At 40.4% G+C, this 25,929-nt stretch overlaps 1 protein-coding gene across 7 annotated transcripts in view; it reads left to right on the plus strand.

The window, feature by feature from the left end:
• LOC133509631 (signal-induced proliferation-associated 1-like protein 2) overlaps positions 1 to 25,929 on the plus strand; it is a 101,998-nt gene that overhangs the window by 62,356 nt on the left and 13,713 nt on the right. For 6 of the 7 annotated variants that reach the window (XM_061836861.1, XM_061836854.1, XM_061836858.1 and 3 more), the window contains exons 8-15: positions 179 to 755; positions 7,094 to 7,368; positions 12,827 to 13,081; positions 14,696 to 14,842; positions 16,375 to 16,478; positions 16,552 to 16,640; positions 17,496 to 17,869; positions 25,403 to 25,678. In XM_061836861.1, the coding sequence (XP_061692845.1) occupies positions 179 to 755; positions 7,094 to 7,368; positions 12,827 to 13,081; positions 14,696 to 14,842; positions 16,375 to 16,478; positions 16,552 to 16,640; positions 17,496 to 17,869; positions 25,403 to 25,678 (2,097 nt within the window). The remainder of the gene's footprint in view (positions 1 to 178; positions 756 to 7,093; positions 7,369 to 12,826; positions 13,082 to 14,695; positions 14,843 to 16,374; positions 16,479 to 16,551; positions 16,641 to 17,495; positions 17,870 to 25,402; positions 25,679 to 25,929) is intronic. The other variant, XM_061836860.1, reaches the window with a different exon arrangement.

The raw sequence follows: 25,929 nt of genomic DNA on the forward strand, positions 1-25,929 counted from the left end.
ACACCTAAAACTTGTAACTTACAAAGTTGTGTGTTTTTGGAGTCAACATAAAAACCATAGAGTACATTCAACAGCAGAAGAGCGAGATTAACTCTACCTTGTTTTCATCATGTTATATATTATTTGCTGCTTTTTGCACGAGCAGTTCTGTGGACACTTATTTCATATTGCTTTCCAGTGTGGCCGTGTCCAGGTCTAAAGACGTGCCTCCATTCGGTCCCCCTATTCCAAAGTCTGTGACTTTCCCGAAATCCGCAGTTTTTAGGGACTTCCTTCTTGCCAAAGTCATAAATGGAGAAAATGCAGCACATAAGTCAGAGAAGTTCCGCGCCATGGCGACCCGTACGCGGCAGGAGTACCTCAAGGACCTGGCAGAAAACTTTGTTAGCACTGCAACAATTGACTCTGCTGTCAAATTCAGCTTTATTAACCTCGGAGCCAAGAAGAAGGAGAAAGTGAAACCCAGGAAGGACGCACACGTGTTCAGTGTTGGAGCCATCACTTGGAGCGTTCGGGCCCGGGATTTTGGCCAGTCGACAGATGTGGACTGCTTGCTCGGCATATCCAACGAATTCATTGTTCTCATTGAGGAGGATTCCAAAAATGTGGTTTTCAACTGCTCTTGTCGCGATGTCATTGGCTGGACCTCAGGGATTATGAGTATAAAGATCTTCTATGAGCGGGGGGAGTGTGTCATGTTGTCTGCTCATGACAACTGTGGAGAAGACATCCGGGAGATGGTGCAAAGATTAGAGGTAAGTCTTTCAAGTCAATTATTTTAAAGTCCCTGTCTTCTTGCAAAACTGGGATGGGAGAAGCAATGATTTGTTATTTGTGCTTTAAACCTAAAATGTTCAAGTAACTTGAGTAGATTGATGGTGATCCCTCCACCACATATGATGTAGAGAATTTTGCATGTGATGTAGAGAATTTTGCATGCGTGCATGTGTGGACTTGACATGTTGCTGTATGGGTTTTATTTGGTTACAACGTTCCCAAAAATGCATTAGTTGAAGACTCTAAATTGCCTGTAGATGTGATTGTGAATGCGAACAGATGTTTGTTCAAATGTGCCCTCCGATTAGCTGGCAACCAGTTCAGGGTGGACTATGCCTCTTGCCCAAAGATAGCTGGGATAGGCTCCAGCACGCCTACGACGCCTGGTGAGAATAAGTGGTATGGAAGATGAATGAATGGGTTAGGGTTAGGGTTAGGGTTGAATGCATGTGTGTGTGTGTGCGTGTGTGTGTGTGCGCACAAAAAAGTGTTCCCAATTTCATGTGGAATACATTAAAATTTTGTGTTAGTGTCAGTAATACTGCTGTTACTAATTGCAACTCTTTCTATAAAGTTATGGCGTAACAGTTATGGCTAACAATTTCATGAGAACTGACCTTACTATTGGAATCTTGTTGCTTTGTTGAAACATGTCACTTGTCATCCCAATGTCTGCACAACCATCACTGGCTCGACGTGCTTGCTGTAACTTCGCCATATTCACTGTAAATGACTAATTTTCTATTCTGGATTTGCAAAAATGGAGAACAGATTATTGCACAACTGTTGGTTTGGGGTTGGTTTCCAGATTAATAGTCATTTGGGTTAGTTGAATTGGTTAGCTCACAGTAATGAAGGCCCTTGCTGGCATGGACTAACTGTGATGCTGTTGCAACTCAATCCATTCATTTTCTATAGCAGTGGTACTCAATGGGGTGGCATGTGCATTGGAGCCTCTCCCAGCTCAATTTGGACGAGAAGCTCAGTACACCCCGGACGCGTCGCTGGCCAATCGCAAGGCACAGTGATAAACCAGCATTCACATTCACCATTATGGACAATAGTGTACCATTAACCTAACATGCATGGTTTTGGAATGTGGAAAGAAGAATTATCTGTAATTAAGTATCTGTTGCATGCATGGGAAAGATGAACATACAAACTCCACAAAGGGTAGCTGGAGTTGAGATTTCAATCCTGGACCTTGGAACTGTGACAACAGACTCTAACCACGTGTCCACAGTGCCACCACTGTTGGTACTCATTTGATGTTATTTAAATCTTGTGTGCTGTAGCTATAGCACAAGATTTAAGAGTCAGATTAATGCCACTTTGCAGTTTGAAGATGTTTGTCATCTGCTTTTACCGTTTCACATTACAAGGAGGGAAAATCCAACATGGAAGCAAGGATAATGACAACCTCATAATTAAGACCCCTTTTTACCATTATACAGTGAAGAAAGTAAATTTTTGAACACCCTGCTATATAGCAACATCTCCCACTTAGAAATCATGGAGGAGTCTGACATTTTCAACATAGGTGCATCTCCACTGTGAGAGAGATAATCTAAAAAGAAAAATCCAGAAATCACAATGAATAATTTTTTAACGATTTATTCGTGTGATAGAGCTGCAAATAAGTATTTGAACCCCTGAGAAAACCAATGTTAATATTTGGTACAGTAGCCTTTGTTTACAATTACAGAGGTCAAATATTTCCTGTAGTTGTTCACCAGGTTTGCACAGACTGCAGGAGGGATTTTGGCCCACTCCTCCACACAAATATTCTCTTGATCAGACAGGTTTCTGGGCTGTCACTGCAAAACACAGAGTTTCAGATCCCTCCAAAGATTTTCTTTCCGGTTTAGGTCTGGAGACTGGCTAGGCCACGCCAGAACCTTGATATGCTTCTTACGGGTCTTTGAGGGTCATAATTCTAACTGATAGACAGGTGTTCAAATACTTATTTGCAGCTGTATCACACAAATAAATGGGTAAAAAAATCATACATTGTGATTTCTGGATTTTTCTTTTTAGATTATCTCTCTCACAGTGGACATGCACCTACGATGAAAATTTCAGACCCCTCCATGATTTCCAAGTGGGAGAATTTGCAATATAGCAGGGTGTTCAAATACTTATTTTCTTCACTGTGTTACGTGGAACCTAAATTCATTCTGCAAAAATAATTCTACTGCTCATTTTCCTCTGTCTCATATGTTTCTGTTCAAACCTCCTGTTATTAGTTTTATTAATACTATGTTTGTAGGACTTTTGTTTTGCCACAAAATCAACACGGTCCAAAAAGGATTTTCACCACCTTTTGTAATTTCTTCCTAATCACTCACCTTCAACAGAGGTGCCAATTATTTAGGTCACATATTTAGATGGATTTGAGTTGCTCTCAATTCAGTATAACCATTATGGAAAAACAACATTTTAATGGGATTGGCAATCAGTGTTCATGAGATTTGAGACAGTATTTTTGAGTTGATAAATATGATGGGAGTAGTTATCTTTTAAACAGGACACAACGCAGTTTAGGGGAGGAAATACGGTCACAGTTATTGGGTCTACGAGACTAACAATAGACATTTAGGACTTGTTGCTCATTTTCAGAATTACCGACCTAATCCATGTCTTCTCATGTCCATTCTGTACAGTGCATGTGCATTTAGGTCACACAGTGTCATTTGGGGCTCAGATTTTTTATATCTTGGTCCAAAGCAAAAAGTCCAACATTTTGAATATATTTAGTCAAGATGGTGACAATTGGTGCCTGGTACTTGAAGATTGGGATTTGCATGATGTTTTACGCTCCAATCAGATCATTATTTTTTAAAAATATCCCAATCCAAATCTGAATTGTACATGATTCTTTCCTACTTTTGTACTCATATATTTCCCTAAAATAATGTTTCTTTCGGCTTGTCCCGTTAGGGGTCACCACAGCGTGACATCTCAGATGAACGCTCATATTTGTTTGGCACAGTTTTTATGCCGGATGCCCTCCATGACACAACCCCTCTTGGGGAATGGAGGCCCCAGTGAGATACGAACTCATGACCCCTGGTTTACCAAACCAATGCTCTAACCAATAAGATACTTCCCTAAAATAACTTTGGCAATTTTTCAAGCTTCCCTCTTACAAGAGAGCATTGGTACATCCGTAACGAATTAAATTTCCCCTATTCTTTATTGCATCTATTGCACCAGAAAGTGTGTGTGGTGTGTGTGTGTGTGTGTGTGTGTGTGTGTGTGTGTGTGTGTGTGTGTGTGTGTGTGTGTAGTGGCTCTGGAAATAAAAACTTGGCACATTAACACACTGCGCACTGAGCTTGTTTTCAAAAATGAGAAGTAAATCACGAACAAATGCAGACAGTAATTTGAACTTAAACCAATGCCAGATCTTTTCTGCTCAAATGAGTAACATCAATGAAAAACGCTGTCCTCCAGTAATTAGAAGAAAAGCAATTTGCCAGAGGTCAAGCATGAGAATGGAGAATTAAGAGACAAAAGATGTGCAGCGGAACAATGAAGATATTGCATAATGTACAGGTCCCAAAAGATTCTCAAATTCTACAACGTAGTCACCTAAGTTAGTACATTGTTCATATGAAAGAAGAGAGCAGCTCATATTAACATTTGTGATTAGCCAAAGGATGTCTCTTCCTCATTGGCCATGCTAATCTTTCTCACATTTACAGAGCTCTTTCTTTCCCATGGGATTGATGTCTCACAATAAGTCATAATAAGTACTACCGGTAGTGAGCGAGTGGCCAACTGTGGTTGCCTTATAAAATGGGAATGATTAACTTGACCCTGCCCAGTTTAATCTGAGTTGGCCTTTTTGTCCAGGAAATTGACCCGAGCTCATTTTTCACTGGAAGTATTTCCAGACAGTAGAGCAAGTGATGTAATGTGAATAAAGTCTATTGGCCATTATAACACTGTGTTGCCTGCCTGTTTGAGAGCACCATGACGAGCTTTGTGATAACATCCTGCTCTCCAGGCCCCCACTGAGCTCAGGGCCGCATGTTTGGATTTTATTGAACAACACATCAGAGTGAGATTTGTGGTCTTTTTCTTGTAACTTTCCTGTGGGTGTATTGATAAAAACATTATTTGGATTGGAACAATAAAATGATACATTGATTTATTTAAAAAAAAAATATATATATATATATATATAAATATATATATTTTTTAGTATTTGTTATATACTGGTTTGCCACATTTTCTTGGATTTAGATTATAAGGGTTATAACATTTTAATCTTTTCTGCAAAGTTGCATGCTACATTTTCCTTTTTTTGTCGCACTGCCGTATTCACCATGTATAACCCTTTTGATTATTTTGGGTTCAATCTCTGGTCACATGCCACATCCCAAAACTCCTAACTGGTGGGCATTTGTGACAAGTAATTGTATGAAAGCCTGTCTATTGCCGCTATGTTAAATTAAGGTTTTTATCTTTGAAGATTAGCTAATGACTGCTTAACAATGTTAGACAGATCTTGAGGTGAAGAAGTATGTCCAGGTTTCATCTTTCTGAGCATCATTAAGCATTTTTTTTTTTACTAGCAAGCAATGTTTTAATAATATTTTACTCTTCTTAAATAAACGAGTAAAAATACATTAAATTGATTTTAACAGGAAAAGTTAAAAGCAATCAAATGTACTCAATCCTTGGTTATGGTGACTTACTGGTACAGAGATGGATTACTTTACAGAACAGAGGTAACGCTTCAGAATAAATTTATTTATTTTTTAATTATTGTCCCCTTTTCTATCTTATAGTAGCTATGAGAACAAAGATGATTTTAGACTCTGGACATAATTTCTGGCTCAATGGTCTTTATCACATTTTTCTCAATTACTTTCACCGTTACATGTTGTTAATGTCACAAAAATGACAAAGAAAGCCAAAGAAAAAGACTTTGCTTGATTAATACATCAGATGCTCAATGTTGTGAACAATGATTTTGCTGAGGTCTCCCAAGACAGTGCTTTTTTTGGTGGGGGGTGGATGCTAGGGGGTGGACAAATCTTTTCTGAATACTATGACATTGAAGGCATTAATCTTCAAGATTCCCTTGTTCCTAAACTTGTCAGAGACTTTCATTTGCCATCAGTTGAATACATTTCTCTCCAGGTAGTGTTACAATTACATGGCAACAGGTTGCAATAACACTGCAAAATTCACCCTTTTCACTAACAGTTAAAATGTTACAACCAAACCCTTGCATCCCAGTGTCACTGAGAGAAGTACATAGATGTGTTCACTTTACGCACTGACTAAACAAAAGAGCCTCAAGAACCCTTTTCAAAAGCTACGAGATAGGCCCAGTGATATTGCGCTCCATGATGTTGAGGAAAATATTCACATTTCTCTTTCATATATATTTTCTGCAGACCCTCAACATTTTTACAACCTCATATATATATATATATAATATATATATTTTTTTTTTGCTGTATATTTTTGCAGGTGACATTTTAACATAATTTATTTATTTTTTTAAATCTTAGTGTACCCTTTATTTTATTAAAGCCCTTCTTGTCCAAGTCGATTTGACAAGTAGGCTGTAGACTGTGATTATAACTCTTAGCCAATGGGGAAATAAAGCGTTTAAAAAACTATTTAACCCTCATGATTCTGTGTCTCAGTCCGAGGACACAATTGATTCGTAGTGACCGCTATGGTTGTCTGGGCTCCGCTCGCACAGCAGGGTAGGATTTCTGCTAGTGTGAGAATCTGGTCAAGTGTTGACAGCCCAAAGTCTGAGTTAATGTGTCCCTGAAGCCAGCTGCCACACTGATGCATACAGAGGCAGTCAACCACAACTGAACCAGGACTAATCTGGCGAGTGATTAAAACTCATTGAGTGCACCGTGATTTCTTTTCCAGTGCTTCTACAGAAAAGAATGTTGGGAAAGCATCCAGTGACATGGACCACTCATGCTGGAGTGAGACCTACGAATCGCTTGGTCAAATTGTTGTCAAGCTATAAATAGATTGCCTGCTTTTGTCCGTGACCTCTTTTTGTGTGTGTTTTTCTTCTATAGTGATGCTGAACTGGAAAGGGGCCATTTAATATTGTTTTAATACAACAGAGCTCTAGTTTTAACTGCAATTTGTTTTTTGGCGTGCAGTTCTGAAAAGAATCAAAATCAAAATAATGTTGCCCTTCCAAAAACTTGCTCTTCCAAAAATTAAGTCACTCCATTCTGATAGTTGCGTTCAGATTCAAAAACCTTTTATTTCATCCGCATGCTCATATTGCAGATCAGACTGACTTTTATTCCATTTTCAGGTCACGACCAGAGGCTGTGAGACAATAGAGATGACTTTACGACGCAACGGCCTGGGCCAGCTCGGTTTCCACGTCAACTTTGAGGGAATCGTGGCTGATGTTGAGCCCTTTGGCTTTGCTTGGAAGGCAGGTTTGAGACAAGGAAGTCGACTGGTGGAAATCTGCAAGGTGGCCGTCGCTACTCTCACCCACGAGCAGATGATCGACCTACTGCGCACCTCTGTGGCTGTCAAGGTGGTCATCATCCAACCATATGAAGATGGGACCCCTCGAAGGTAAGAAACACAACTTCATCATGTATTTTTGGCTTAGTGCTCTTGTTTTTTTTGTTAGTTTTTTTAGCTGTTGTGCCTCTACACGGTGGACTTCCTCATATTTGTCTATTTGACATTTCCTCCCATATTTGAGTAAATTTAGTGGGGAAAAATGCTTACGTAGTGGTTTTTTGCTTGATGTTGGCAGCTGCTTCCCCACAGAGTTTCTCTGTGAGTGGATGTACCTGTATAACACCCACATTCAGGGTGTCTCGCTAATAATAATGGGAATAACATTTCAATTAATGGCTCAAGTCTCCCTGTTACAGTTCACTTTTGTAGATTGCTATTATTTCTGTCCTTCTCTATTCTTATCTTCGGGAATTTGAATGGGAGGAGTTGGCTTTTTTGGAGACATTCACCCATGATGAGACACCATTTCCCCTGAAATAAAAAGAGAAAAGCATATTTCAAATGATGTGATGAGGATAAATGGACTGTGCAAAAGTACCTTTTTTCTTTGCGAGACAGTGCACCGAGATCACTTCTATACTGAATTTTTCTCTTCAAGGCCAAACGAGGTTCCTCCTTGACGCCCAAACGTGAAAACATTTCAGGCCCAGTTTGAGTATCAATGAGTAGCAGTTTGTGAACTGTTTCATCTCACTACTTTCACAATCAAATTATCATGCTTATTTTGCGGATGTTTCAGGATACCACAAATTCATATTATTCCGTAATCTTTGCCTCCACTTACCCAGCAATAAGCAAGGGCTAGTTGTCTTTTGGGTATTGCTGCTCCAAAAAAAACACAATCAGTGTATGAATACAAAATACTGTCCAGTAAAGCATTCTATGGGTGAGATCAATGGCTTGATTAACATTAGCATAAAATATATGATGTATACTGTATATCATGATATGTGATGGGAAATAACGTTTTCACTGTTTCAACTCTTTTTTTTTTTCCCCTCTCTGATCTGGCAATAGAGGAGCAGCATATTTGTTCCCCCAGATGGTTGCCTAATATTCTTCCTCTATGAGTCCAACACAGCAGTCTCTCTGGCTGAACTGATGTCTAATCCTCTTACTAAGATTGGTGATCATAAACAATGATACAATCATAATTGCAGTTTGTGGAAGTTGAAAGTGTACAAAAACGGTGCCAGCTTTTTTAAACGAGTTACAGCACGGGCGACTAAAGCTCTTGGCATGGTCATTGTGCCAGTTACGTTAATCAATTGGGTTGGATCGCTAGTGAAGGCTGTGGTCAACAGCACTTCGGATATTATTTTATGACTATCATACATGGCTCAAGTAGGGCATTGGGCCATAAATGTCAGCAGCTAATTATTCTGTATGTGCTTACGAGGTGACAATACTGTACATATTGAACTTTGTTTGATTTGGATATGGCATTTGCAAACAGATGCCTCTGGCAGATTAGTGGGAATTACTATAGATAACATACATGGTCTGGTGTGGAGCTTTTTACTGGGGTATTTCCCTCACTTGACGAACACACAAATTATTGCTGTCTCATGGGAACCAAAAGCGTCTATCTCAGGGTATTGTGAATATTATCCCAAGCCTCGATCAAATCAAGAGGGGAGAGGTCATGTGAAGAATCCTGAAGCCTCTGAATTATCTGTCTGTCTGTCTGTCTCGGGCTTTCTGCATCTTTAAGTTGCTTAAGTGCTGCAGTCAACAATGAATGCTCTGCTTTCTCCACAATGACCTCAAAAGAAAAGAATTCAGATGGGGCTTGAAGGGCCCAGTCACTCCTCTAAAACCCAGAGGATGGGGGAAAGATTAACAATGGACTAGAGTCCCATGGCCTCTAGAGAATGTAACCTGCTTCATAGGTCCACTATTACACTTTCTTAACCAAATGTCATTTGGAAAGTGAATGTAGTGAGGATAAGCGGTACAAAAAAATTGCATGAATATATGTTTATTTACCTGCTTCCTTTGGGATTCCTGTTGGTACATTGCACGACTGTTTAGCACATCTGCCTCACAGTTCTGAGGACCAGGGTTTGAATCCCGTCTTGCCTGTGTGGAGTTTGCATGTTCTCCCAGTGCCTGCGTGCGTTTCCTCCGACATCCCAAAAACATGCATCGTAGGATAATTGGTGACTCTAAATTGCCCGTAGGTGTGAATTTTAGTGCAGATGGTTGTTTGTCTTACGTACCTTGTGATTGGCTGGCAACGAGTTCAGGGTGTACACCACCTCTCTCCAAGAGTCATCTGAGATCGGCGCTCGTGAGGCTAAGCGATACAGAAAATGGATGGATGAATTTGGGATTCCTGTCAAATCATAGTTGATCTTACTCACTTTGGAGCTGCTTGTGTATTAAAATGGTTCTAAACCAATGTCTCTTAAGCCAAAATTGATTTGACTCTTTCATTTGTTGTACCCATGAGTATATTTTTTGAGACTAAGGGCTGGATGTGGTCATAGCCCACTACTGCAGCTCCAGAGGCTTTTCCATCATCCCGGTAAAGAATTTTGAAGACAGAAAGACAAAGCTCAATGGAGCTGTCATGACAATAATGACTCTTTAGACAGTGTTTTGGTGATACAGTCTTTAAATTTACAAATTAGTTTGATGTAGACTTAAATACATGATGACAGCTACATCACACACACAAAGAAAGATCGTGGATTTCTCAAGTTAGAGAGTCGACCGAATATTGAATGAGTTGGTGTGATCCCCAGATTTAATGTTTATCTCAAAATTACAGGGGGCTCAATCTGCTCCAGACCCCCGATGTTAACGTATGAAAGTATGAGAGCATTTAGATGGCCACTTGTGACCTTTAGTTTGAAGTGCCATAAAGACTTGTCATTGTGGCCACATTTCATCTGGACTCAAGTTAAGACGGATTTTTCACTTTGGATGATGATACTCTGGAAGAAAAAGCAGCTAAACAAAAACATTCACGACCTGGGTCAGAAATTTCTCCCACTTAATCCCTTCACATTATACAGGAGAACCTTTTTTCCTTCAGATTACTTGGCAAAGAAATCATCAGGAGCCTTGTTCTTTTTTTGCAAAGTAGCATACCTTCTTAATGAACCTCTGGACAATGATGATCTACAAAGGGCTGATGGAGGTCATAACCTCTTTGGCTCTTTGCTGTGACACGGACTGTGGGAATGGATTAGCATTTCTTTAAATCCCTGGCCATGTCATTGAAGTGACGGCTCTCTGACTGAGGTCCAAGGTCTTGCCACACATCTATTCTATTTTGTTAAGTGTCAATAGTTGATTGCCTCCCAACTGGCTAAGTGAACACTGTCTTACTTTCAGTAATGTCATAGTGATTGGTGTTGTCAAATAATTTCTTCCAAAGAAAGGTATGACATCTTGGAATGACCAGTTGTATTTTTCATCTTTCTCCATCCAATTATGCAGGCCATCGTGGACAAATTTATAGCCCTTAAGTAAAGCTGTCCTATCTTATGAATATCTGGGTGGATTCGAGAGGAAGCGTTTCTCACCAGTTTCTCTCCTTTCAGAGAGATGAATGTTTTTCCAACACGATGCTCGAGCTCAGGTTTAGTACTGTTTCCTGCTGTTTAGGTATGATTTATACACAGAAAGACAAGAGGGTCCGCTATATATTTCAAAGTAGGAAACCCCATTCCGTGGTTATTTTCAACTGTCAGCCTGACAGGCACTGAGCTGTAACATTAGATCATACCTTGTTACTTACTTAATCATTCTTGTATAAAAAGCACAGCCAGAAACAAAAACTGAGACGTTTCTTGTTGACAAGCTGTTAACCATGGTTAGTCTTTGAGGGAGTAATTGTGTGTGGCAACATGGCATTACTATGTACGCACAGTTCATCAAGGTAATGAGTGGGTTCGCAGACTTGAGGAAAAAAAGTATCACACCGTTGAAGATTTAACACCTATTAACATTCACTCCCCTCCGCCCATCCACCACCATTTAAAAAAAAGTACAGTAAGAATAAATTTAACTTGGTCTTGAGTAATACAGCGGAGAATCATCCATCCGTATTTCTTTATATTGTTTTTATTCAGAGGCCCAAATATGGATACATTTAAAACAAGTGGTACAGTCCACAATGCCTTGTTACAGGCTGATCACCAATTGAGCCTGGGCTACCAATATGAACCACTATACAATTAATCCTCCCACCCCTTTTATGTTTGGAAAAGAATCCAAAATGCTGTTGTGCCACTCAATATTCACTGTTCCATTTGTGAACACCATGTTTGTTGTATGATACATATTACACATGAAGTCAATCAAAAATTAAAACCATAAGATGTTTGTAAGTTGTAATGTTGACATTGGACATATGGGTGTAAGATGAGTGACATGGTGCTCATGGAGAAAGGGGAGGATGATTTTATGGTTGACTCGTGTAACACACATACAGCCCCAATCAGATGCCTGTTGTACATAGCTAGCCAGCCGTGGCCCATTTTGATGAAAGCATCTCTATCACATGGATTAAATGTCCTCCTCAAGCGTCTCTGCTTGTACTTGTAATCAAAGCAATGTACACATGAGATTTCCCCCTAGGTAGATTCTGGGAAAAAAGACTTTGGAGGGGCAGGCAACTGTACATAAAACTGTCTGCTTCAGAGAGCTTCACTGTTGTTAATGAAATAATGAAAATGAAATGATCATGGCAATGACCCCTTAGATTGCCAGTTTTAATGTAATAGTTGAATTGCTGAATGTGTGATGTAGACGATTGTGGTGGTGGTGGGGGGGGGGGGCGGTGTGATCATCGTAAAAGAGGACATTTTTTGTTATCGCAGCAGTGCTGTGTTCTAACTAACTCCAGCAGCCCTGTAATGCATTATTATGATCATGCATGATGCAATAATCATTGCAATTATTGTAACTATGTAATTGTATTTATTAGAAACAGTCAGTCATCAATATAAAGTAGTACCAACTGGAGACTATGATACAATAGATGTATAATTTATTATTATTATTATTATTCATACGGAAATATTCTCAGTCCACAGCAAATTATCTCCAACTTTATTGCGGGAATATTTTCCTCACATTAAGTATTCACTAATTTACATGTTAATAAGGCTTTGATGTTCCACATTATTAGTAATCAAGTCATGAGTTCAAACTTCAACTCCACTGAACCATTTAGCATCATTTAGCATAATGTTCACGTTCCATTTCGCTTCTCTTTCCAATCCTGTTTTGAAGAGTAACTTCTTTAACCTTAAAAAACAGACTGCTGGCCACACAGTTTGTGTACTCTTAGCACTTGGTAAATAAGTTGACATATGGACGCATACGGCTTCTCTTTAATTGATTTTCCAGAGGACTTGGATGAGAAAGATGATGGAAATTTTAATGTATTCATTGTTAACAATTTTTACGCAACGCAGGTTGTAGCTATCGTGGCATTAATTATTCATTGCCAACTGTCTTCAACCATCTTTCTTTAACTTCTTCTCAGGGGGTGCTCTGAGTTGTATCGCATCCCCATGGTAGAGTACAAAGTCGACAGTGAGGGTACACCCTGTGAGTACAAGACGCCCTTCAGAAGGAACACCACCTGGCATCGGGTGCCCACAGCTGCTGGAGCTCCCATGTCCAGAGGGTCACCTACCCAGGTTCCTGATCGCCTCCAGTGCCAGCAGATCCTGCAACCGCATCAGGGCGCCATCCCACGAAGCACATCCTTTGATAGGAAGTTACCAGATGGATCCAGGTATTCTCATTGTCTTGGTTTTTAACTTATTGTTGTTGTTGGTGGTAATGTACTAACCATAGGAAATTAGACTCTTGTTCGAGTTACGGTCAAGATCAGCCGACACATGGTGTGTTTTTGTAAAAAGAAGTGGTAAACTATGAAGTGTAACAAAACCCAGGGACAAATAATTTCCATCTCTTGTGAGGTTGTGATGATGGAGGTTCACTTAACAAAATTGTTTGTATTTTCCAATAAATGTTGGTTGAATCCCGAATATTATGGGATATTGCGTTGCTGAACTTTATAGAGGGTCCACTTTTGAGTGTTGTAGCATGGGTGAAGCAAGAAATCTGTTTTTGACAACAACAAGCAAAATCACTTTTGAGGTATACACTTTAACCTAGTTTCAGATATCTGAACTATAAAAACGAGCATGATCTCAAAACAGATGCCTGTGGCAAAGAGTCTAGAAAAATCATGTGTCATAGAAAAAAAGTTTCAGGGAAAAAATAATGCTCTCAATAAAATATCAACATCCCAAAAATCCCATCTTTTCATATACCATAGTTGAACTCGCAACATTTTTGAACAACGAAGAAATTGTCATTGGCTGGCAACCACTCCAGGATGTACCCCCCTCCCACCCCCAACTAAAGTAAAATGGGATTGGCTCCTGCTCACCTGCAACCCCAGTAAGGACAAGCAGTGTAGAAAATGGTTAGATTGGAAACAAGAAACTCATTATTTGCTGATTTTGTTTCGACCTATCGACATAAATATAAATGGAACATTTTAATCTCCATGAATTCACTGCATGTCATTCTTCTCTTTTTAATTGTAGCTCCCTGTCTATTTTTTTCTGGCAGCTGCTTCAGGATATGTCCATCCAGCCAATATAAAAGAGTGATCTGTTCATTCTAATGAAAGCCCCACAGTCATGATAATCTTTCCAGTGTCAAAATGACCCCCTGTGGTTTTCCCTGTTCTGACTGTACTGGGATAAGGCCGCCTCCTCTGCCTAATCATACCCTCTGTCAGTGGGAGCACCATTTTCCATTCTCTCTTTCACTCTGTGTACAACTCCCTTTCCACACTTCCTGCACCTTTGCGCCCCACTGAAGAGTGGGTGACGGGGACACTGACACCGTACAACTCATCTCTTCCAATTACTGCGGAAACAAAGAGAGCGTTCCGCTCGAGACCACCAAATGCTGCAGAGGGGAGAAAGAACCACAGGAGAAAATATTGCATGCATTGCAATAAATAAACGTGGTATCTCATTGGCAATATGTTGCCTTTGACTTATTTCAAAATATATTGTTAATGCTGTGTTTGAATGCAGCACACAAAATGTTGCAGAAAAACATGCCTTTTGACCAGGCTATTTTAATCCATATATTGATAAATTAATACTGCTTAGAGGCAGCACAGTGCCCTGCTTCACAGTTCACTGCAATCGGCAGGTGACCAGTCAAGGATGCCTCTTGTCCAAAGTCAATGAAGATAGCTTCCAGCGCACTGCAACCAAAATGACTTCAGTAATTGTTTCATTACGTATAGCTTTTGGATTGTATGTCATTGAATACGTTATTTATGTATCCACTCTGGTTTTAACCCATGTTTGGTCTATAGGATGATGCAGGATTTGGAGAATCCCAAGGTGACATCCTGTAACAAGGGAGAGCAGCATTACCGGAGCTCCCCCAGTAACCAGTCGTCCTCTAGCGATCCAGGACCATGTGGCAGCAGCTCCTGGTCCCAACAGCCTGGATATGATGGGTACATGACCACACAACTGCACACACACAGCTTTTTGTAGCTTATGCTACAATCGTAGAGTTATTTGAAGTTAATAATGGAACATGTCATTTTACAAAATGTTTATTTATCCTTTTTTTTTTTAAAACAGAGATCTGTCCAAATAGAAGTTTCCTATTGTTCACAAAAAACTTTTAATACCCCTCTTTTCCTTCCTTCAGTATTTATTAGGGCAGAATTAGAATAGACATGAGTTATAGTACTTCAATTATTCTGTTCATCCAATATTTATTAAAATAAAAAACCTTCTTGTGCTTGTTTTCCTCTTTATTAATTCTCATAAAAATCTGCCAAGTAAACTTGCTAAATCGTTTCAGCACGTGTTTTATCCCTGACCTTGATGGTAATTCCTTCGTTGGGAATTTTGCAGTAGTGGGTTAAAACTGACAGGACAAATGAGATATCAGTGGAAAATTTTAAGGAGGGGCATTAAATCAGTCTGAAAACCTTTTCATTCACAGAAAATGTCAACCTCAAAGGTCAACGCCTCATATCTGAAATAGAAAGTCAATTTGGTTGAAAAGCCAAGTGTTTCTATTTTCTTTGGAATTTCAGACTGTTTCCTGGTTCTGTTCCCAGAACACTTAAATGAATTGGTAAAACCATTGTAAAGAATAGATTACTGTAACTGGAGTAAGAACCAGGCCTTGAGAACTTTAAAAGGGGACTCAAAATGTCTGGTTTGGAAATGAATTAGATATTCAATATACATAGTATACTTCAGTCAAATCCTGAGAGACCAATCGATTGAGATTTTGTTTCTGTTACTTAGATGTCATCGCTTTTATCTTACAGTGTTGGGAAATGTCCTGCCATGCTCAACATGCAGGAATAACAGTTTTTAACCTGATACTACACTGGCAATTCCGGCGTAAAAATTGTGCCAAACATATATATGCGTTCATCTGAGATGATACGCTGTGGCGACCCTGAAAGGAACAAGCCGAAAGGAAACAACAACCTGATACTACACTGGCAAATGAACAGAATTTCCCAGAGACCAATATTCTTCTTTAAGAGGTTATAAACCATGACAAGAGGTTTTTCTCCATGCTGCTGCCTTCCTGTCAGCAGCCTCAAACGTTCACTAAATTCACGTTGATCCGAATAGCCGTGGTCCATCAGAGCTGACTCTGCGTAGAACAAAACAAGACACATTGACTAGCCCATTCCTCTGCAGCTAGGGTCACTGGGAAAGATCACAAGGCAGCATGACCGCAGTGATGAAGACAGACCTGTTTGAGCTTTAACAGCTTTAACTATAAACCCTATTGGAAGAATTGGCTCCTCTTTTTTTTCTCGAGAGCAAGATAGTTTCTGTACTGCTGAGTCATCTGAAAGGTCTTTTGTTTGCTTCTGTGTTCTGAGATCTAGTGTTTTGGCCCTCAGTGACTGCATGCTAATTGCATTACATCTGCAGAAATTCTATTGAAGCCTTTTCTTTTTGTGCAGTACACTGCTCACCGCCTCCCTCTTCCTGTTTCTCTCTGCAGATGTCCCTCTCCTATCCTTCATGAGCATGCAGGAGACATCCAAGGGGGGGATGAAGAAATTCACAGGGTTCGAGAGCCAACTCTGGAGAGGACCAGATCAGCAGGTAAGTGCTCAATCCAACCATTAAAGGTAGTACTCTAGATCTTTAATAATTACATGTCCACTTTCTTCTGCAGAGGCCAAATGGCACATCCCATCCACAAAGATCCTGAACCCTCTGAAGCAGCGGGAAGGAAGCAAAGACTCCCCCAACAAGCTCTCCAGGGTAAAAGTCGGTCTGTCTCTCTCGATTTGACATGTTGCAGACACTCGACTCAATTGCCTCTGAACGGTAATGTTTTTTGGATGAATGCAACCTATGTATGCACCTGTATTATAATCCATCCTTTCAGCTCCGATCAAAGTTAGAGTGAAGGTCACCGTCTCCTTGTTTTTAGGGTTTGGTGCAGCGTGTGTTTATATTGTCACTGCTAACCGCTTTTTAGTTTTATCACTCTCCCCTAATAAGCTCATAAATTTGTGTCCCATGTCACCTCATCGCTCAGATACATTTCCCCAGAAGTTTGATTATATTCAATATTGTAGCCCTTCTTTCATTTGTGTATATTTTTCTAAACTTAATGCTTTGTCCCTTTTTTTTCCTTCAGTTTTTATTTTGACAGCAGTGACCGGTTCATTAACAACAATATGTCCTTTAAACCAGAGCTACATCACCTCATTGGAGATGATGGGTTTAACCATTCATCTGGAACTGTACAATATTTCCCCAATTTCCCCAGCATTGCATTTTAGTAGTTGTTTTTAATTTAATATGATGTGATTTTAATTTACCCCCACGACTTAAGAAGCGACTTGAGCAAAACATGATGGGCATGTTTCTAGTCAAGTAAATAAATGCGTGGCTGGTAATTTAATTTGAGTGGAGGTTACGTTTAAGGCACAGTACTATAAACTTGGTCCCATGACTTAAACAAGTTTATCAAGCCCAACTATCACTACTTGTGTTAAACAAGGCTGATAATTATTCACTGTCCATAATAAAACACTGATAAGAATTATTTGCAGCAAGTATTTTACCCTGTCTAATATATGTTGTATCTTTTTTCTCTTGCTGTACTAGATGGGTGATAAGAACTCAAGCCACTCAAGTAGCAACACACTGTCAAGCAATGCCTCCAGCAACAGTGATGATAAGCACTTTGGCTCAGGAGATTTGATGGATCCGGAGATCTTGGGTCTTACTTACATCAAAGGGGCTTCAACAGACAGTGGCATTGACACAAACCCCTGTGTGATCCCTGGCACTCGGGTGTTGATGCAGAGCAGGTCGGGGGAACAGGGACACCCGTGGGTGTCAGAGCACCATGAAGACGGTGCACCGGAAGAGGACCGTAACAAACCGTACCTGTCACAGGGTTACGCTTCTGCTTTGATGGCTAGTCATGTGACAGAGGGAAGCATCGGAGACCTGAGTGAGATCTCTTCACATTCGAGGTACCACACATCGCCTTAACCACACTTGTGATTATTTTTATTTGCACTGTTTTTTTCTTTTTTTTGTGTGTTTGATATATTGTGGACTGCTTGATTCAGTTCCCATGGTGGACAAATTATAGCAACGGCTACATTACAAAGTAATTCACTTAGCATCTTGCCATATCTGGGTAACTATTAAAGTGACACAATTTTGAGCCTAGGTAATATTAAGGATTCCTGTTCCAGTGACATTTTAAGAGCAAACATTAAATGGATACTACTCAAAAAGTTTTTACTTCTTCTCACTCCAGCCTCTCAGTAGGTGACTTTTAGGTTTCTACCTACTGAAGTTAAATACAACCATAATGAGTACTCCTGCCACTCTTTAAAATGATCTAAAAATGTTGTCATTAAAATTGATGCATTCAGCTTGTTGGGAATCTCACAAAAAAAAATAATAAAGACTAGCATCAACATCAACGAGTTCCATAAATACGCATTGCAAGTCACTAACAATAAGTGACAAAAATATGCTTCAATATGGGTGACGAGAGTGCCTTTGAATAGTTTGATGAGCATGAATGAGAATCATATGCAAGACACAATACACTGCGCCAGATCTAAAAGTCAACAGCACAGCTGTGGCACAGTTATGCCAAACAAAATATACAACTTCCTAATGTTGAATAATAGTTTCAATGGTGTTGTGTTAAGTTACAGGAACTGTGACTAAAATGTCATTAAGGTTAACCATGATCTTTGTGATGGAGGGCCAACACTATAAAGGTGCACAATGTTATCATCCATATTAAATAACACATTGGTCAACTATAAATAACTTAAAAATAAATATTTGGACACAGCCACAATATAGCCCAATGGACCTCTATCTAAGTTCCATACACAAGTGAGGGGAAGCACGATCAGACTGTAGTTGCTCAGCCTTGTGGGGAATGTTTTCATCCCAATTTAACCTCTGAACAATTACAGTTACACATTTGTTAATTGTACATTTGTCATAATGGAAGCTGACATTCCTTTTTATGCCAACGTTTAGAACTTAAAGCCCAACTGACACCAAAAGCATGATTTATAGTATGTTTTTAATTAAAAAAAAAAAGGCAGGCGGAATGGACCCATCCATTTTTTCACCACACAACATGATTTTGACGTATATGGCTTTTTGTAACTCCCGCCATGAAAATCCTCTCGAGGGATTTGTTTTGGAGGAGAAGCAGGAAGTGACGTTATTTGCAGATGCCCACTCAGGCGGGTTTGTGTTTTCATACCAGTTTTACCTGCGAGAAGGTAGCTCTTTGTTCTTTCATGTTAGCCAAAATGCTGGCTCGTTGTATTGCTGGATATTGTTCGAACACTCGGGAGGATGGATTTACTCTTCATGTTTCCAAAAGACCCGGTTCATCATGAAAAATGGATTGCACAGGTGCAAAGGACGAGAGTTTTGTGGGTTCCAAATGACAGGTAGGTGTATAGAGCTATTTAAAAAAAAAAATAATAGTAGGGGGGGACTACGGCGGCGGCGATCCGTCGGCGTTGTTCATCCGTTGGCGTTGCTCATCGGCACCACGGAGGTGGATCAGGCAGGGAGACGATTTGGCCGCGCATGGATCGTCCTGAGTACGCTGCTTACTGTTATACAAACTGTCGGGGAATCTGTTGTTAGTTAGAAGTGATCCGGATATCATCTAAATATTGCTCGAAACAATAGGGTAATATTGCCCTCTTCACTTCACTTGATTGTGAGATGTTCTCTTCTTCGAAAAAAGCTTCCATGTCGGAAGGGGTGTCAGAAATATCTGAAAATCTCTGTTGTTCCTCTCCTATAGCAGGTGCCACTTCGTCTTTTCAATGGCGACTACCCCAGTGTGACATCTGGAGATGAGGTTGCAGGCAGTATGGCTGCCACTGGGATGTCGAGTGAGACTTCGTGCATGGATGACACGCTCTCCACTATTTTTTTTTTCGGATAGACATTGAAGTGAATAATGTCATATGTATTTTTCATTACAATATCTATTTTAGAATGTTTATAGGGTTGTCAGTTGGGCTTTAGGTAGCGTTATAAACACGTGAAATATGTTACAACCCGTTCCAAGGAAAACCATGATCTGTGTCCTGACATTTGGCATAACAAATTCATCATCATGTAAGATGCAACAGCTTTTCTCTCTGCCAAAGTCTTCATTTGTTGGCCGAACCATAACACACCTTACGGTTCTTACATTATGTGCACTGATAGGACATACTTGTCCAGTTTGAAGTAATTTGTCAAGTCATTTATGACTCAAGAGATTTTACAGATTTTTTACCCCGTAATGGCTCCGTCACACCATGACGTTCTGGTCAACGTCCTCTGAACATTTCAATCGTTCTATTTTTCAGCGTTCTCAAACGCGGATGACGCATGTGGCGTGTGATTAACGTGTGTCTAACGCATGACTTAAAGTGTGTCTAACGCACGAAAAGCGTGTAAGAGTGACCAAATAAGATACCCTTAAAACCATTAGCGTGTGCAAGCGCGTCACTGAGGCGCGATGAGCGATTTGTCAACGTAAGACGAGCGTGTGACCAATGGGTGAATAATGACAGAAAAGTGTTTTGCTGGCGTGTAATTTTTACAGTGGAACCGGCACTAAAACGTTTTTAAGTTCATAGTCACTTCAGTTGTTGTCGTGAGTTAGAACAGTGAGCATCATGCCGCCGAGAAGAAAAAAAGTTATGGCGCGGACTTCAGCAACTAGCGCTGCTAGTAAGTAAGCTAAGCCTCTTTCATCACGAGCAGGGTTAGGGTTAGCATGTTCAAAACTTTTTTTCCGGACCGGCGGAGAACACCGATTCCCAGCGATCATTGACTTTCACTGGCGTGGAAACAACACTACTCTGGGGCTCTCCCGGCGACCATGGGCGACTACCAACGTTTCCTCAAACGCTATAGGACGCTGGCCAGAACGTCATGGTGTGAAGGGGCCATAAGGATGAATTTGAAGTTGCCCAATAATGGGTAAAACAAACCCTTTGATCCCCTCCGGACCATTACTTAATTCCATTGCACTTTATTTATAGGGTGTCATGTTATTGAGATAAAATACACCAACTTATTCCTCTTTATATGGTTAGCCACACAATCCCATGTAACATTCACACATGTAGTGCATCAGCCCCAAAACACAATCTTCTCCATTCTGTTAAAAACATGATGATATTTATTTACTGGCTACAACTGCACTTTTCACCTAACCCTGCTCCCCACTTCATGATGATCCTCAGTCTGACTTATCCAGATGTGTTGAGGATTGTTGGTGGAGTTGTTGTCAGGAAGCAGCAACATGGGGGAGGGCTTCATCACATTCCTGTCCAAGTGCCCCTCACCAGACTGCTGCCCATCTGGGAAAAGAGGAGTGGTGTGAAGAAGACTAGTCTGGCACCCACTGGATGGACTGGAATTGAAATCTTATGTGTTTTTAAATTGTATTATTATGGCTCCATAATTTCCTAAAATTGTGTGTATCTATGATCCAGCATAGAACTCAACATACAGAACTAGTCTGTACCATCACCACCCATTGCTTTGATATTTGTTTTTTCCTTTCTTCATGAAATTTCTTTTGACCACTTGAACCAACAGTGCAGCAGCAGGACACATTTAGCAGGCTGTGGCCCAGATGGTCATGAATATGCAAATGGGAAACTACCACCAACTAATGCCAACTTTAAGTGTTAAGCCTTCTTTATACTTGCGCCTGTCAACGCGGCTATCCTGTGCGTAGTTTACCTTTATACTCGAGCACAACCAGCGGGCGAAGTTTTGAAAATGTTCTCCAGTTTTTCTCCAAGTCAGAGGTGTCGGTACGGCTGATATTGGCTAGAACGACACAGCATGGCGTTTCCTCGGCACAATATGGTCATTTCCAGTAGCTATTTTTGCTTTCCTTTCCTTAACAAGGAACAAAGCAACAACAATGGCGACCGTGGAATAGTGTCTGCTTGAACAAATGGACCGAAATAACCAGGTGATGCATTTAATTAACAGGGATTATAATTTTCCGCCGATCGGCGGATTTCGGACTTTTTCAGACCAAAATGACCATTCTCGAGATAAGCACAAATTTTTTTTTTTTTTGTGGGGGGGGGAGGGGTTGTTATCGTGTGCATGCCTCTTGATGGTGGGCTCTGAGCTGCAAGTTCAGCTTAGTGCTAGCACAAGCACGACTATCATATGTCGTTCTAACTTGCTCGGTAGCGTAAATATTTGCATTTTGCGACATAAACATTAAAACTTGTTTGCGGCAGATTACTCGATTGGACAACAGAGTTATACAGTATAACGATCCAATCATGTTACTGGTTAATCGAGTTTCACCATTGCTATGTACATGTGTTCTCGGTTCTCAGAAATTGCAGTGTAACTTGTTAGTTAGCCAAGTAATGACGCGTGGGACTTAGAGCGAACTGAGTGACGGTGTGTTCAAAGTTTTACGATGGCGAAAGTGTTAGAAAAAAGGGATGGAGATCGAGCGAGGGCATTTGACAAGGATGCTGGAATCAAAAACTATTTCAGATGGGCATAGCTTGAAAAAAGTGTAACCGTGCAGATGGGACCAAAAACGGTATCAACATGTCTAACCGAACACATAAAAAAAGAAGACATTCCCGCCAAAGTGCTGTGCACTTTGTGTTCCGATAGGAGCAAAAAATATCCAGGAGGAAACTCAAACCCCCCCCCCACCCCCAATTGACAGACATTTTCAGTGTTTTTTCAAATTGGTCATGCTCATCCCTGAATTATGCTGCAAAATCCATTGAGAAGGCGGCCACGTTCGGGAATATGTGGCGTGGAGAGGAACACTGAGTACGTCATCACAGCATATGAGTGAAACGGGTCAATGATGAGAGATGAGCTCTGCAGCTTTCCCCACGCTGCAACTTTTTTTTTGATGTGTGCATGGCAGGTTATGCACAAGCTACACAGGTATGCTGCACGGTGCAATGTGTTGTTCATGTGATGCAATGCTTTTAAGTGGACCAGAAAACTTACAACAGAACCTTTAGATTCAACCTCTACATTAAAGTTCCAAATCTTAATCATAATCCAGTGGTCATATTTCCAAGAAAGTTTCTTTTGTACATTGTATCTCATCATTGGAGGGAAAAAACTGCGCATTAGTAATTGAAGCTCGAACTTTCAGAACAAATCTAAATTGACAACAGGAGAGCACAGATTTAGCTTCACAACATCCCAGATTTGACATGCATGAATATCTGAAACTGTTTATACTCTTTATATTACTTGGTCATTTTGTGACCTGTGACAAGTGTATCTTGCACGCTGTCAGTCTTCACTGACACAATAGTATTTGTCACCACTCTCCACCTTGACAGATCAAACAATCAATCACAAATGAGAAAACAGGAAATGAAAATAAGAAATGAAACTGTGATTATTCTATTACACTGTCATTATACCAAAAAAAATCTACTTAATGTTTTGAGCACGACGTCATGTTACACATGGTGATACTACATCCATCCATTATCAGAGCTGCTTATTCTTAGAAGGGTTGCGGGAGCCTATCCAAGCTATCCTCAGGCAGTAACTGGTTTCCAACCAACCGCAGGACACATGGAGACAAACAACCATTTGCACTCGCAATCACACCTAAGGGCAATTTAGAATCTCCCATGAATTCATGTTTCGCGGTATGATGAGAAAACAGTAGTGCACCTCACTCAGAAGGGCGATGGCTAACGCTCTAACCAGTTGTGCCATCGTCCCTGATTCTACTCCACACATTTATTGAACATGTAATGTAGAAGTCAATACAATATTTGGGAAGACCATAAGAAGACGTACATTTGAATGATCTTCATATACAGTTGAACCCAGAGGTTTATTTAGACATCACTTTCTGAAGTCAAATCAGACTAAACCTCTCCTTTTTCAGGTCAGTCACGATCACCCAAATTATTTTATTTTGTTAAATCTCACAATTATAAGATAGAATTTCTTAAAGAATCTTGTATAATTTTCTTCGAGGTCAAAAATTTACATACACATTTAGTGTGTTGTCTTTAAAGAACATAGGCAAGGCCAGATGATGAGGTCATGGCTTTCGATGCTCCTGATAAGCTAACTGACAGACAACATGTGAGTTAATTGACGGCACACCTGGGGATGTATTTAAGGCCACGCATCAAACCCTCTGCCTCCTTGTTTGAAATCATGGGAAAATCAAAAGAAAATCAGGGAGGAAATCTGAGAGAATTGTGGTGCTCCGCAAGTCTGGCTCATCGTTGGTGCCATTTTCAGGTGCTTGAAGGTGCCACGTTCATCTGTTCTAACAATTGTACACAAGTATAAACTTCATGGGAATCTCCAGCTATCACGCATCAAGAGGGAGACAAGCTCTGTGTCCAAGAGAGGAACGTGTTTTGGTCTGGATTTTTGTGAATCACCCCAGAACAATAGCTAGAGACCTTGTGAAGATCCTGGACGAGGCTTTTTAAAAAAATTAAAAAAAAGTCATTTTCCACAGTGAAATGAGTCCTGCACCGCAAGTAGTTACTCCGAAAGAAACACAAAAGCCACATTACAATTTGCAAAAAGACACCAAGACAAAGATCTTAACTTCTAGAGACATGTCCTATGATCTGATGACTAAAGTGGAGTTGTTTGGCCATAATGACCAACGTTACATCTGGAGGAAAAAAGGGGAACACCATACCTACTGTGAAGCATGAAGGTAGCTCCTTCATGTTGTGGGGATGTTTTGCTGCGGCAGGAACTGGAGCGCTTCATAAAATAGACGGCATCATAAAGAAAGGACGTTACCAGAAGATATTAAGGCAACATCTCAAGACATCAGCCAGGAACGTAAGCACAAATGGGTCTTCCAAATGGAATTAAAAAGTGGCTCGAGGATAACAAAGTCAATGTGTTGGAGTGGTCATCACAAAGCCCTGATCTGAATCCCATCTAAAAATTTGTGGGCAGATCTGAAAAACTTGTCCGAGCAAGGCAATTGACAAACGTGACTCAGTTACACCAGTTCGTCAGTAGGAATGGGCCAGGATTCCAGCAGAGTACTGTCAGAAGCTTGTGGAAGGTTACCCAAAACGTTTGACCCAAGTCATACAGTTCAAAGGAAATGCTACTCGATACTAAGGATTTTTTTTGTAAACCTTTGACCTTGAAGAAAATATAAAATTCTCTAAGAAATTCCCTCTCTCATTATTGTGGCATCTAACAAAAATTAATCCTTTTGGTGATCCTCATTGACCTGAAACCTGACCTTATTTGACTTTATACAGGAAGAGTGTATTTGAACAGAACAGGACTGGCTTCAAATGGATATATTGGATTTTTTTTTTTATTTTTTTTTTTTTTGCAGATTTTTGATAGAGGGGAGCTATCATTTTTTCACTTCATGTTTGTTTATGCATTCATAGTTTTTTGTCTGTGTTTAATCCATTCATGTGTGGTTAACCTTTGAGTTGCATTATTTATTTTCTTTTGTTTTGCTTTTCGGTCAGCGGCTCACATCACTCTGGCAGTCCGTTGGCGCGTGGTGCCAGATATCGTATGTCCGCCGACTGCTCCAAGGTGTACACCATCCCTCAGACCAGCAGCGCAGGTGCAGTTTCCGAGCCTGACCACGGACCAGGACCCCATTGTGGGCTGGATCCCACCTCTGAGGCTTGTGGACAGACACATACACTGCCAGATGGCAATCTCCCAGTGAAGACGACTGATAATGATGCTGCTGATGCACACAGGACTGAGGAAACTCCCAACATTTCAGAGTGTGGGTGAGTGTGTGTTTGTGAGAAAGATGGAGAAATAAATTAGATTTTGCCCGAGTATAATTAGTTACAGTTGAGTTTTAGGACTAATGAGCCCTTCCAATACAAGCACCCCCTCAATCCATTGACGTCTCAGTGTGCATAAACTCAATCTGATTAAGGCAGACAGCTACAGAATAAATACGCTCAATGAAGCCACGGACATAATACACTTGGCACATGTCACTTGTGGTCATTGAACGTTCCGCAGAAGGGGG

The sequence above is a fragment of the Syngnathoides biaculeatus genome, chromosome 12 (genome assembly GCF_019802595.1).
Source record: "Syngnathoides biaculeatus isolate LvHL_M chromosome 12, ASM1980259v1, whole genome shotgun sequence".
NCBI classification, from domain to species: domain Eukaryota; kingdom Metazoa; phylum Chordata; class Actinopteri; order Syngnathiformes; family Syngnathidae; genus Syngnathoides; species Syngnathoides biaculeatus.